The sequence below is a fragment of the Lynx canadensis genome, chromosome E2, assembly GCF_007474595.2.
Source record: "Lynx canadensis isolate LIC74 chromosome E2, mLynCan4.pri.v2, whole genome shotgun sequence".
NCBI lineage: Eukaryota > Metazoa > Chordata > Mammalia > Carnivora > Felidae > Lynx > Lynx canadensis.
The window spans coordinates 2,842,305-2,854,876 of record NC_044317.1 but is presented as its reverse complement, the minus strand read 5'-3'; the positions used below and the strand labels follow the sequence as shown (position 1 = coordinate 2,854,876).

General features: G+C 56.3%; 1 protein-coding gene across 1 annotated transcript; it reads left to right on the top strand.

Moving 5' to 3' along the window:
• Positions 1-5,419: 5,419 nt before the first annotated feature.
• FOXL1 (forkhead box L1) lies at positions 5,420-7,745 on the top strand. Its single transcript, XM_030299575.1, is given in 5 exon segments — positions 5,420-5,519; positions 5,522-5,769; positions 5,771-5,907; positions 5,909-6,095; positions 6,097-7,745. Coding segments are annotated over 5 exon segments (1,083 nt in total). The 3' UTR covers positions 6,508-7,745.
• Positions 7,746-12,572: the final 4,827 nt, after the last annotated feature.

Sequence of the window (12,572 nt, the reverse complement as noted above, 5' to 3'; positions counted from 1 at the left end):
ACCCCAAGATTGCCTGGGGTTGCCTTTGGGCCTGGGAGAGGCTTGTAAACTGCATTCAAAGCAGAGAGCACGGAGTCCCCAGAACACCCCCACGTCCCCTGGGGAAACTAACCCCGGTGCCTGAGTCCTTGCCTTCTCCCTCCTCAAATCCACTCCGAATCCAGAACACTGCGCGGGTGTTGGCCAGGAATTCACTGATAACCATAAACCTGAGGTGAGTGCAAAGAGAGACCCGAGAAGAGACCCATTAATTCACAGGGAGAACTGACTCTCTCCGGAACGTGCTGGGGGTGTCAGCACCTGTGCCTCATGCCTCAGGGAACGTGTGCCTGTGTCGTCCCAGGCGGGACGCTCCTGACTATCAGGGCGCGGTGGCCGTGGAGAAGTGGAGACCCGAGGTTTTATGCCCTGGGTGCAGCCAGGGCCAGGGTGGGGGGGGGGGCAGCCTCCAGGTGAGCGGGGCACAGGGGACCAGTGCCCCCAGAGGAAGCCTTCGGGCACCACAAACTCGAAATGCTTTCCCAAACTTCGAGAAGCGTTCCCTGCCTGCCTCCTTTTTGCGTGGCCTCGGCTCGCCAAGGCATTTGAAACGTTTGCTTTTTGACATAGGCATGTAAGGGAGGCTGCAGGGTTTCAGACACTTTGCAGTCAGGACGGCCACCACTGCCCTGATTCGTGCAAGCCTTTCCTGGGCTTCGGCGACATTCTTGCTTCGTGGCCAACACAGAGAGACGCAGCCCGGGTACAGTGTGATTCTCGAATGCGTATGTCTGATGCTGGGGTGGTTCTGCCAGTGTCGGGCTGGTGGGGATTTGATCCCGGGACTGTGTGTGTGTGAAAAGCTGGCACGGGGCGGGGGGGGGGGGAGGAGGCGGGCTGACAGATGGACTGGCTCCCTGGCCGCACAGATCCTGTTAAGGGAACGGAGTTGGGGAGCATGGGGAGGGCTGCCCCGGCCTGGGGTACAGCTTTGAGCTCAGTCTGTATGCCCACCCAGGCGGGAGGTCACGGAGGCCAGAGAGGCCCCTCTGACCCCCGGCTTAGTGGCCCTTGGCCCTGGGTCTTACCTTTCCCAGCAGCCCCGTGGGGGCTCTCTCTCTGCCTGCGTGTTGTTTTTACAGGCAACCTCCTCAACGAGCCTGTCTAAGCTGAATCCACACGCACCAACTGAGGGCCTCCACACAGGCCAGCGGAGGGTTCGCGTGACCTCAGGCGTGCCCCCTCTAGCTCTCTCGGCCCATTTCTCGACTGCAAAATGGTAGGATCATCAAGCAGGGTTGTGGTTGAGGACGAGTGAGCCCGACACAGGTCAGGAGAGTCCAGGCCATAGGAAGGACTCACGGCTAGCCGTCAGGGTTTACAGGGCACCAGGAGAACAGTGGTTCTTTGGTCTCGGCCAACGGTGTACGTCAGGCCACATGCTGATGTGCCCTAGCCATGTGCCCTGACTGCCCGTTTTAGACCCTTGAAATTACTGCTGGGGACAATATGGGCTCTAAGGAAATCAGTAATTTGGAAAATCCTGCCCTGTTCTCTGGGCTTCAGCAGAGCGTTATGTTCATGCCCCCCCCCACCCCCCACCCAACGCGGCAGGAACCTGCTCCAGACATACCTCGCGGAGCCGGTGAGGACACCCAAGGATGTCAGGCCTCAGAGAACCCGCCTTGGCAGGAAAGCGTGTTGCATTCCAACCCCCCCACCCCCACCCCGTTCTGCTCTTTGTGACCTCTGTTGTCTGGGGTGTTTGGTGCCCATCTGTAAAATGGGCAAACCCGTCCCTTCCGTCTTTTGAAGATGCCGTGAGGGTTCTGGAGAGAGCTTCCACGGGGCCCTTGGCATCCACACACAGTAGCCCTATTGTAACGGGGCTGTTCCCCTGTCTGCAACACTTCCTGTTAGCTTCCTGGCCTCAGTGTCCGGTCTGCAGAATGGGAGCGGTGAGGACTTCTGTGTCTTCAAGCCAGGAGGAGGACTGACACGACCCGAGGGAGCTCTTACGAGGGTGCCAGCACCTAGTAGCGTTGGAGACGTTTCAGTGATTAATATCGCCCTTGTCACCACCATCTCCAGCGGGTTCGGGACATCAGGGAGGTGACCTGGCTGAGGAAGTCCTGTATCTTTCCACCCTCCGCTCAAACCTATCGCAGGTATGATCTGATCGTTCGTTTGTGTATGCAGACTTCGCCAACTGTGTTGACCCGGAGAAAAAGCGGTGCCGTGTTGGGAAAGATGACACAGACCGTCCATGACTGGAGCGTCTGATTTCCAGTTTGCTAAGGAGCAGAGGAAGGGGAAATGCCCTTGGGGAGGCTGGATGGGAGCACCTCCTCTCTCCCCTCCCCTCAGCCTTTTCCTCGGAGGCCTCTTGGGACCTGGCTGGTGCCTGGCCTCTGCCCAGCCTGCGCTAGGACCAGGGTGCTCCCTGCCCTCATCCCACACCCACCCCGATTTCTGCTGGGGCCCCAGAGTAGGAGCCACCAGGGTCCTTCCGGGAGCCTCCCTCCACGCAGGCTGGAAACCTCAGGGCTTTGCTGCAGGCTGGGAGATGCGGGGGCACTGACTTCCGAGAAGCCTGCAGCTTGGGGCGACGTAAAGACTACGAGCCTAGGGAGACCTTCTGTGTCCCCGCCTGGCTCTCCGGGCTACCCGCGTCAGCCTGGCCGGCTCCCAGGCTCCCCTGCCCACCCCCGACCAGGCCTCAGAACGGCTCTCAGCACACCGAGCTTCCGCACGAGGGCGCATCGGCGCCCGGACGCCGAGGGCTGGTGCCCTGCGCTCCCCGGAAATATGCCCCAGCGAGGGGCTCCTTCCTACAGTGGCCCCTCCTAGGCTCAAGTTACAAACTCGTCGCCTGGGAGCCCAGGATTCATCCCCGCGCGGGAGCCGGGCTGGGGCGCCGCGCAGGAGCCTCCCGGGGACGCTCTGCGAGCGCGCGGGGCGGGACGCGCCTCTCCAGACCGCGACTAGAACTTGAGTTTTTTGTTTTTTGTTTTTGGGGCTTTTTTTTTTTTTTTTTCTCTTTCCTCCTTTACTATCAGTGCCCCGCCCACCAGCCTCGCGGTCTCCGCCTGCCTCCGGCCCTCGCCCAAACGGGGCGGCGTTTACGATTGTACAAATTCAAGCTCGGGTTTGCCTTGGAGTTTAGAGGGAGCGCTGCGGCGACGCGCCTTTCCGGAGAGGCAGGGGTGCGCGTGCTGGACTTCGGGTGCCGGGGAGCTCCAGGGAGGGCTCCGGGTGCGGAGGGGCGGCGCGCCGCGACCCCCGTTTGTCTCCTCTGGGTCTGTTAGAGGGGGCGCTGAGGCCGGACCTCGAGCTGGATCCAAGCTTGAGTTTGCTGGGGGCGCGCTGGTCTGGAGAGGTTGGGTGACTCCCGGGGACCGTGGAACCGCCGAGTTGCGTAAGCTCGGGCCTGAGGTTGTTTTTTCACCCCGGGGTTGAGAGGGGTGCGCCGGTGAGAGCCCGAGCGACGACAGCGCCCCTCCCCCTCCTGGCTAGAGGACTGTCCTCGACACCTAGGCCGGAGCCAGGCGGGGCCGGACGGTTGGCTGAAGTTAGAAATGCGGCGCCCTGGAGGGGCCTGGAGGTGTCCCAGCGCCTGGCCTGGCGCTCCCTCAAGCCGCTCCTGCACCCAAACCGGTTTTTCGACCCTGGTTTTGACTTCCTTTTGCGTGTCGTCAAACTTACCCACTGCCCTGCCATCTACCCTGAACCGCCGAACGTCAGAGTTATTTTATGAATTCCTCATTTTGGAGTGGGGCTCTTTCCCTTGTTCCGGGGGTGACCGCTGGCCGTTCCTGACCAGGTGTCGCCTCTCTGTGACAGTAGGAGCAGCAGACACCCCCGCCCCTAAGGACTGTGGTGCCTCTGGCCCCCTTCCCAGAAGAGGGGACATTCCTACGCCCACCTGCGCCCTCACCCCCCTCTCTTTTCTCTCCCCATGCGTTTTACTCAATGAGACGCTAATTCAATGATCCCCAGTGGGTTTTTTTTTCCTTTTAAAAAATTTTCAGCAGAGATCATAAACAGGAACGAGTCACAGTAACGCCCCCACCCCCGCCGAGGCTCACCGGGGAGCAGAAGACACGGCTCCTTCTGAATCGACATCATTCAGGGTTTTTTATTCAAACCATGACGTGGCTGGATGTAAAATGAGACGGGCGGGGGTGCTTACACCCCAGGGTGAGTGGGTGGGGGGGGGTGGAGAGCAAGCAGGCTTCCCAAATGCTTAATGTAATCACGGGCCAGCTGCGTGCACTTGTAAAGTTGTTATAACCCCCCTCCTTGTTATAAACAGGAAAGCGCAGAATAGAAAGCAAGAGACCCGCATTCACAAATACCAGCTCTCCCGCGCCAGCTGCCAAACTCCCCTTTTATGGTGTCCCGGGCCTGCAACCTCAGCCCCATCAGAAAGACCCGAGTTTCTCCCCTCTGAACTCTCCAAGCCGGGTTATTCTGAAACCACCCTCAAGCAAGCTGTGTGGACCAGGTACCCGTGCCCTCTCTGGCACCCCGTCGCCCTGTGCCTTGGCTTCCGGAGAAGCTGGAGGTAGAGGCTTCGGCCTCGGGATGCCAGGTTCATCCTGAGGGTTTGTCCCAAGGAAGGCTGCCTCCTGTTCTCAAGAGATTCCCAGGGCTCTTAAGACAGACGCTCCTCTCCTCCCACCCAAATATCTAAAAAAAAAAAAAAAAAAAAAAAGACCCCAGGAGCGTTTTATGAGACCCTGGCATCTCCATCTCCTGGGAGAAGAAAAGATCTTTTGTGGGAGGCTCCGGATTACTGGGCTCCCCCCACCCCCACCCCCCCCCACCAGCCAGCGGTAAAACTCACCCCTGCGCCCCCACCCATCCCCGCCTTGCCTTCCTGGCCCGGCAGACCCTGCCACCGAGGTCCACATCCTGCCTCACTGGCTGTGTGTGCTTCCAGCGTCAAGGGGTGGACGTGATATTTCAAACATCAGATCAGTGCGTTTATATATTGGGTGCCCGGAAATTTTTCCAAATAAACACAGCTTGATTCAACTTGGGTGGGCGGACTTATCAACAGACTAATTCTATAAACAAATGAAGGAATAGCCCCGACACCGATTGGCTGGTATCGGAAAGACACGTGGAGGGGAAAGCTTGGAGTTTTTCGGCAATGAAATTTTAATTACTGTGGGTGGGCTGAGCGCACAAGGACTGTTTATCATAGACAATTTATTTTCCAGCGCTAAGTCAACATATAATAGCAAACTACAACAATTATTTAACATTGTAAAGCCATGAAGGGACAGAGCAACGGCCGCCGCCGGGGAGAGCGGCGGGCGGGAGTCAGGCGCAACCGCGGGCTCCCCGGGAGGGCCCTCGCGGCGCGGGGCGCAGTCCCTGAGCCCCTGGGTCGCCCGCGTCGCGGGGAGCGCGGCGCCGGCTCCCGCTCGCCATGAGCCGCCTCTTCGGTCCCCGGCTGCCCGCTCTGGCCGCCTCGCCCATGCTCTATCTGTACGGCCCCGAGAGACCCGGGCTGCCTCTGGCCTTCGCCCCCCGGCCGCTCTGGCCGCCTCGGGCCGCGCGGAGCCCCCCAGAAGCCGCCCCTACAGCTACATCGCGCTCATCGCCATGGCCATCCAGGACGCGCCGGAGCAGAGGGTCACGCTGAACGGCATCTACCGCTTCATCATGGACCGCTTCCCCTTCTACCGCGAGAACAAGCAGGGCTGGCAAAACAGCATCCGCCACAACCTGTCGCTCAACGAGTGCTTCGTCAAGGTGCCCCGCGAGAAAGGGCGGCCGGGGCAAGGGCAGCTACTGGACGCTGGACCCTCGCTGCCTCGACATGTTCGAGAATGGCAACTACCGGCGCCGGAAGAGGAAGCCCAAGCCAGGCCCAGGGCCCCCGAGGCCAAGCGGGCCCGCGCGGAGACCCAGAGCGCGAGCGCGGCGCAGAGGCGCAGCCCGGGCGGGCAGCGGGGCAGGGCGCAGGGGGCCCCGCCACCCCCCGCCGCGAGGGCGGCCCCGCGCGCCCCTCGCCCCTCGGGGGCGGCTCCTCTCCGCCCGCGCCCCTCCGCTGGCCCGGGCCCGTGTCACCCGCGGAGGACGTGGGCGACGCTGATCCAGGGCGCGGCGGCGGCGGCGGCCTTGGCCACTGGCCAGCCGGCGCGCACGGGTGGATGGTCTGGGGTCCCCTCCGCGCCCTGCCTCCCACAGCTCTCCAAGAGCTCCGACAAGTCCAAGAGCTTCAGCATAGACAGCATCCTGGCGGGACGGCAGGGCCAGGAGCCCACCGGAGGGGCCGAGCTCCCGGGGGGCGCCAAGCCTGCGCCCCGCAGCTGTCTGGGTGCCTCGCTTCTGGCCACCTCTGCGAGCCTCCCTCCGCCTTTCAACGCTTCCCTGATGCTCGACCCGCACGTCCAGGGCGGCTTTTACCAGCTCGGGATCCCTTTCCTCTCGTATTTCCCTCTGCAGCTTCCAGACACGGTGCTTCGCTTCAGTAAAGCAAACGGTGGCGGTTCCTTCCCCTACCCTGTCTGAGCTTGTGAGCGGGCCGGGTCCCATCACCGTCACCGGCGGGAAGGAGTCACGGTTTTTAAAAAACGAGCTTTCCTTCTGCAACGTGTGGATCCCGGGAAGTGTTTACCAACTTTTGCGCGCAGGTGGGCAGGGTCTCCTGCCTCCTCCAAGGTGAGGTGGACTTTCCCAGAACCCGGAGCACCTTCGGAGATTTAAAAGACCCCGTCCCACTAGGACTTGGGCATCTCAGACCTCCTGCGGAGACAGCAGGAGACTTCCTTGACCTCAGGGCAGTCTAAGGGCATGATCTCCCACTCCCCACCTCGGGTCCTGCGTGTCCGGAGCAGCAAGGGCCCAGACTACCCGACAGCAGGACCCACAGATGCGGTGAGGGTGGTTTCAAACAGAACCACCATCGATCTGACGGTGGCCAGCTCCCTTGTTGTCCCTGTGGCCAGGTCTTGCTTTGAATCTGTGGGGTGATGGGTGTCCACAGCTGGGTTTGTCCCTGAAGTCCCGTGTGGGGGCACCAGGAGTCACCTCTGTTTTTCAGGTCTTCACGAGATCTAGGGCCTGGTGAGGATTTAAGACCAATGTCCAGGTGGACGGCTAAGAAATCACATTTCTATTTTAATAGAGAATTTCTCTCTCTTTTTTTTCTTTCTAGACATTTTTACTGGGGATATGCTATATTCTTTGGCTAGATGCTTGACTTTTTCCTACAACGATGGCCCTGTGAAAATTCTATGTTAACAACCCCTATTAAGAAAGTGCACTCTATACGATAGTGTTTTGTTGTGTTACGATAGCTTGCCAGTCAATTCTCATGATCTCCAAGACATGTTACCAACATTCGCAGGCATCCCGTCTTGTTGCTTCTGTTTTTAAGGGATCAAAAGATAGCAGGGGACACTGGAAGTGTGTGACGAGAAGGGAAGGTGTCGTAGACAACACAAGACTTTCCATGTGCATGTTTTTTTTCAAGCTCTGGGTTTGGGTTTTGCTGCGTTTTCCAGAATTGCATAGTAAAGGACCACTTTTCCTTAAGAAAGTTGGATGGAAACAAACACACACATACAAGCAGATACTGGGAGAGATGGTCATGCTGGGCAGAGAAAAGGAATCTTCTGATGATATCTGCTGGAGGGTGCCTCTCTGGACCCCAAAGAACAGGAGGCTCAGGGGGAGGGTTCTATCAGACATCCTCTCTCTAAGCCTCTACCCTTGGGCCTAGAGCCTGCAGCTAAATAAACACCTTATGGAGGTGACTGGAAATCTGGGGGGGGGGGGGGGGGAGCAGGAAGGCAGGGGCGGGGGGGGGAAGTGCTCTGCAACAAAGATCTGCTTAAGAAAATGGGAGATTTTTACAGCCCAGTTCAGCTTGGAACTTTCGGGAAGCGCATCTAACCTCTTACAGTATCTCTCTTTGGGTTGAGTTGGGTGGGAAACTGGGTTTTCTGAGCCTCCAGGTTACCTTAATTTTATCTGACGTGGGAAAAGGCACAATAAGTCATGAGTCCTGGAGGTAAACTGAGATAGATCTCCCAAATAACTTTTAAAATGATTTCCAGGACTTATAGAAAAATGAACACAAGCTTTACAACAGGAGAGCCTAGTGGCTAATATATTCGGAAGGACATTTCAGACGAGCATAGTCATTTATTATAGTAAGCACAGGGTTGGCTTCCCGAGAATTTATCCCTAAAGCCACGTGCTACCGATGCATAAATTTCCTCGAGCACGTTCTACCCAGGTTGGTGGGAACATTTGGGTGAGCTGGAGAGTATCCTTGATTTTAAGAACTTTGACAAGATCCCACTGTTGACATCCAGGCCCACTGCGATTAACACACGGGGCAGTGGCAGGCCTGTCTCGATATGTTGTTATCCCAGAGTCTCAGCCCCTGTGAATAAAGTTGTCTTTTTCATTAACCTCTCAGTGACTGATTCAGTGGATTACTGGGGGAATAAGCAAACAGTGTAACAAGAGAGAGGAGTCAGGGACTACGTTTCGGAGCCCTGTCAGCGTCTCCGGGGCTCTGGCTTTCTGAGGCGTTGGACACCCTCACCACACCACAGGAGCAGAGCAGCCCGGGGCTAGGATGGCACATCCACTGTATACGCTATGTTTTTGTTTTTGTTTTTAATTTCTCCTCTTGGGTTTGATTGCTCTCTCGTGTGTTCTCTTAATTTATGGTGGGCTGTTTTCTGGAGAAGCCAATAATCGACTACGGCCATTTTTGAAGGATGGTATGTTAGAGTTACAATTCCAATAAGTATAAGGTAAACATTATTTTATGGCTCAGGAAAAAAAAAAAGGCAGGAGTACGTATCTGCTTTGTAAGAGAGTTTATAGTTATGTAAAGAAGAGCTTCGTTACCTAATCCCCTCACTCATCTGGTTTGGGAAGGCTGACGGAACGGACAGTAGGGTGATGGAATCTGCAGAATCGTACAGTCCCGTGAAGTTCCTTCCCACTGAAGAAAGAGAGGACGCGTGGGTGGGTCTTAGGAACCCAAACAGCTTCTCCAGTTGTGATCGTGGTTAGAATCACGGCCTCCAAATACAGATCAGTAAGAAAAAAAATTTCTACTCTTAGTTAAAGCGAACTCCCTTTGTATTTAAAAACTTTTTTTTTTTAAAATTGTTTTCTTAGTTTTGAGAAAGAGAGAGAGGAGGCGAGCAGGGGAGGGGCAGACAGAGAAAGAGACACAGAACCCGAAGCGGGCTCCAGGCTTCCCGAGCCGTCAGCACAGAGGCCCGCCGTGGGGCTCGAACTCACCAGACCCGCGAGGATCATGACCTGAGCTGAAGTCGGACGCTCCACCTACGACGGAGACCACCCAGCACCCCTCCCCTCTGGTATTTAGTGTAGACCAGAAGCACCTTACGTTCTACTCTTAGGCAACCTGGAGATGCACTTCTGTGCTCCCATCTAAACAAAGCGAACAGATTCTGGCTTCTGAAAAAGGTCTTTGGGTCAAGTTCAGTGTGCACACGCCCACACAGACACACACGATCGCGTTACGCACACGATGTGTGCACTGATCATGAAATGGGGATGTGGCAGGTGTGCGATGTACAAAGATACATACGGTAAGTGTGTATAATACATGCGCATGGGTATATATATGGATACACGTATTTGTATATGTGCGTGTGTGTGTGGGCACCTGTGTACAGAATGTTCAGAAATTCGTCTTTTTCTGCATAAAAGTGGGACAGATGATCTCAGATCAAGTGCTGAATCCTTTCAAACGAACCAACTATAGATTTTTTCAGAAAGATTTCTTTTTCGGTACAGTTCAAGCTGGGGAAAATTGGGGGTTTTGCACCATTATAATGAAAATAACAAAGACTTCATTAAAGAATCTTGGGCGGGCACACCAACATCGAGACCTTTACTTGTACGACTCTTACAAGGATACGAGAACTTTGCAAAGGCTTTTTGCTTTGGTTTTAGATGTCCGTTGGCTCTCGTGGTAGCTCACGGCCCTCCTGGGTCCCAAATGCCCCCTAAAGTGTTCCGGAACCAAAACAGGATGTGATTTGCCATTTTCGGGTCTGATCGCATCTCTCTGAGAATGACTCCACGTGTGGGTCTCTCCCATTTCACGAAGCGTGGTCAGCGTGTATCCATGTGTGGGTTAAAGAATTAGCCACATGTGCTGTTACTGTTACGGCTGAAGCCAGAGCCCGTCTGCCTCAGACACTGATAGGCTAATGTTAACATCATAAACGTGGCTGACGCTTCCAGTGGCTGGCCGTTCTCAAGCGAGAGCCACGACTTTGTATACTTTCCCGTCTTCATGGTGGCTGGGAAACATCTTGCCTCCACGAAGTAGGGGTGTTCCCAGGGTAACAAATGCACGTGAGGATAAGCAAGGTTTATTCTTTAGAAAGAAAGAGCGTGTGTTGCTGGAAAAGCAAAGTAAAATTCTTTGGATGCACATTTCTAGCGGTTTTTGAAAAATGTGTCTGCATAGCGAAGTGGCAAGTTCTCTGCTACCCTTGTCCTTATCCAGAGGTTCCTTACTGACGAACCCTAGACTTGGGGTTCTTCGGGGTCAGGCAGAAACCAGATATGTGCACAGCAACGTGGTGTGGGCCAATGGGGAGTGGGAGGCCTGGGCAGAACTGAGGGGTTTGCTTCTTCCAACGGTGTCCGTGTGCCAACTGCACTGGGCAGACCACGTGACGGGCACATAGGCCCGATGTGTATTCGAGCCCAGGCTCTACATCACGGCGGGCACAGGAGAGTGACTACAAAATTCAGCTGTGCCCGGAAGGTGGCATAAGGAAGGCGGTAACCAGAGCCCGTGTCCTAGGTCCCGGGAGTGCACACGGCCAACTCAGTCGTCTTTGCTCACCCTGGCAGCGAAGAGGGAGGCTGAGGGGAGATGGTGATGCCAAGGTTTGGTGTTAACATTTCCCACCGGGCATGAGAACCGGTGCTCCAGCAGGAAGCAAACCCACTCTGATGGGCCAAAGGAAAAGACTAGGGTGGAGGGACTCTTTATGAGGGAGGGGGCCAGGAGAAGCGCACCCCCATGGTGAGCAAGGGGTTGTAGCACAGTGTTGGTGCAGGTGGGAGCTGAGGAGAAATTCCCCAACCCCCTCTCCTCTCCCGCCTTCCAGCCCTGTGTTGATACATCTGACTGCCCGCCCCCCACCCAGAGGTCCAGCCTACAGGGGCGCCCAGGCAATGCGGGTACATAGGGGTGAACTTGCCAGGACAGGACGGGGGAGGATGCACTGTAGTGGGGCCAGGGCACACAGCCAGGGCCCAGCACAGTCGAGGGGTCCTTCCTTCAGGGCCGTGGGTGGTGGCTGCCCCGACCCCACTGTTGGTCCGGGAGCTAAGACTAGGACGACACGGAAAGCTGCAGCTGGCCGTCCAGGAGACCGGATTCTCCCATCTGCCAACTTCCTACAGAGGTGACGCGAGTCCCCCATCTGAGACCCTCTGAAGTAGGCAGGGCCTGGGTCTGGACTTAGCTCCCTAGGGCCCTATTTCTGGCCATACAGTCTCTGCCTTCACAGCTTTGAGCCTGAGTCACTGGGGGCTGTGAATGACTGTATGCGGATATCTATCAGTTCACTGAGAATCTAAAACAAGTCTCCTTTTACTAACAGTGTCCTGCACGTGGCCGGTACATCCTCCTCCTGTGGGATGCGTGGTCCACACGCTGGTGAGGGCATCCCCCGGCCCAAGTCCAGAGCAAGAGGGGCACAGATGAAGCGTCTGGGCCCCAGGACAGCATCCAGGTCAAGCCTTCTTGGAAGGGTGCAGGGCCACTCTGCTGTCCACAGGACCGTGTCACCTTGGACAACACTAAGTTTTAAGCATGACTCGGGTCCTCATGACGTGCAATGTAAAATATTAGAAATGCGTGCCTCTCCAGCATGCTGCCGTCACACATCTTTCCCCGGTAACTGGTCCCCACGTACCGCGTTGCATTTCTCCAGGTCTCTCTAGACACACCCAGGAGCTGGGAAGGATCTCTCTCATTACTGCCTTGTTGACTTAGTATCATTCAGTAGGTTGAGTTTGGGTGGGGGTGGGGAGGGAGGGGTATGTTATCCTGGTTAAGAGCGTGTCCTCGGGGTCCACAGGCAGAAACCATCAGCCCTGCCCTGCCCTTTCGTGCTGTGTGACATCGGCCAAGTGACCTACCTCTTCTGTGCCTCCACTTTCCCACCTGTACAAATGGGGACGGTGTCAGTAGCTGCTTCACAGAGCTGTCCCGAGGGGGAAAGTGGGTGACGGGTACAAGTTCATAGAGCAGTGCCCGCCCAGTCCCCGTCTCAAACCGGCAGTCATCAAATTGCCCCCTGCACAGGGCTGTTGTCAGAATTAAGTTAGCTAATATATGAAAAGATATCAGGCACGCAGAAACGCTCAGGAAGGGGGAGGTCTGCATACAGACGTAGCCTCTAATCTAAACACTTCTGTTTTATGAGCCCGTTTGCGCCTTAGCTCCGCTCCCGTTATGTAATTGGGGAGGTATCAGCAGACTCCTGGGGGCTGCTGACTTCTCCGGGTAGCCTGGGATCTATTTTCATCTCTTCGTGGCCATGTCCCAT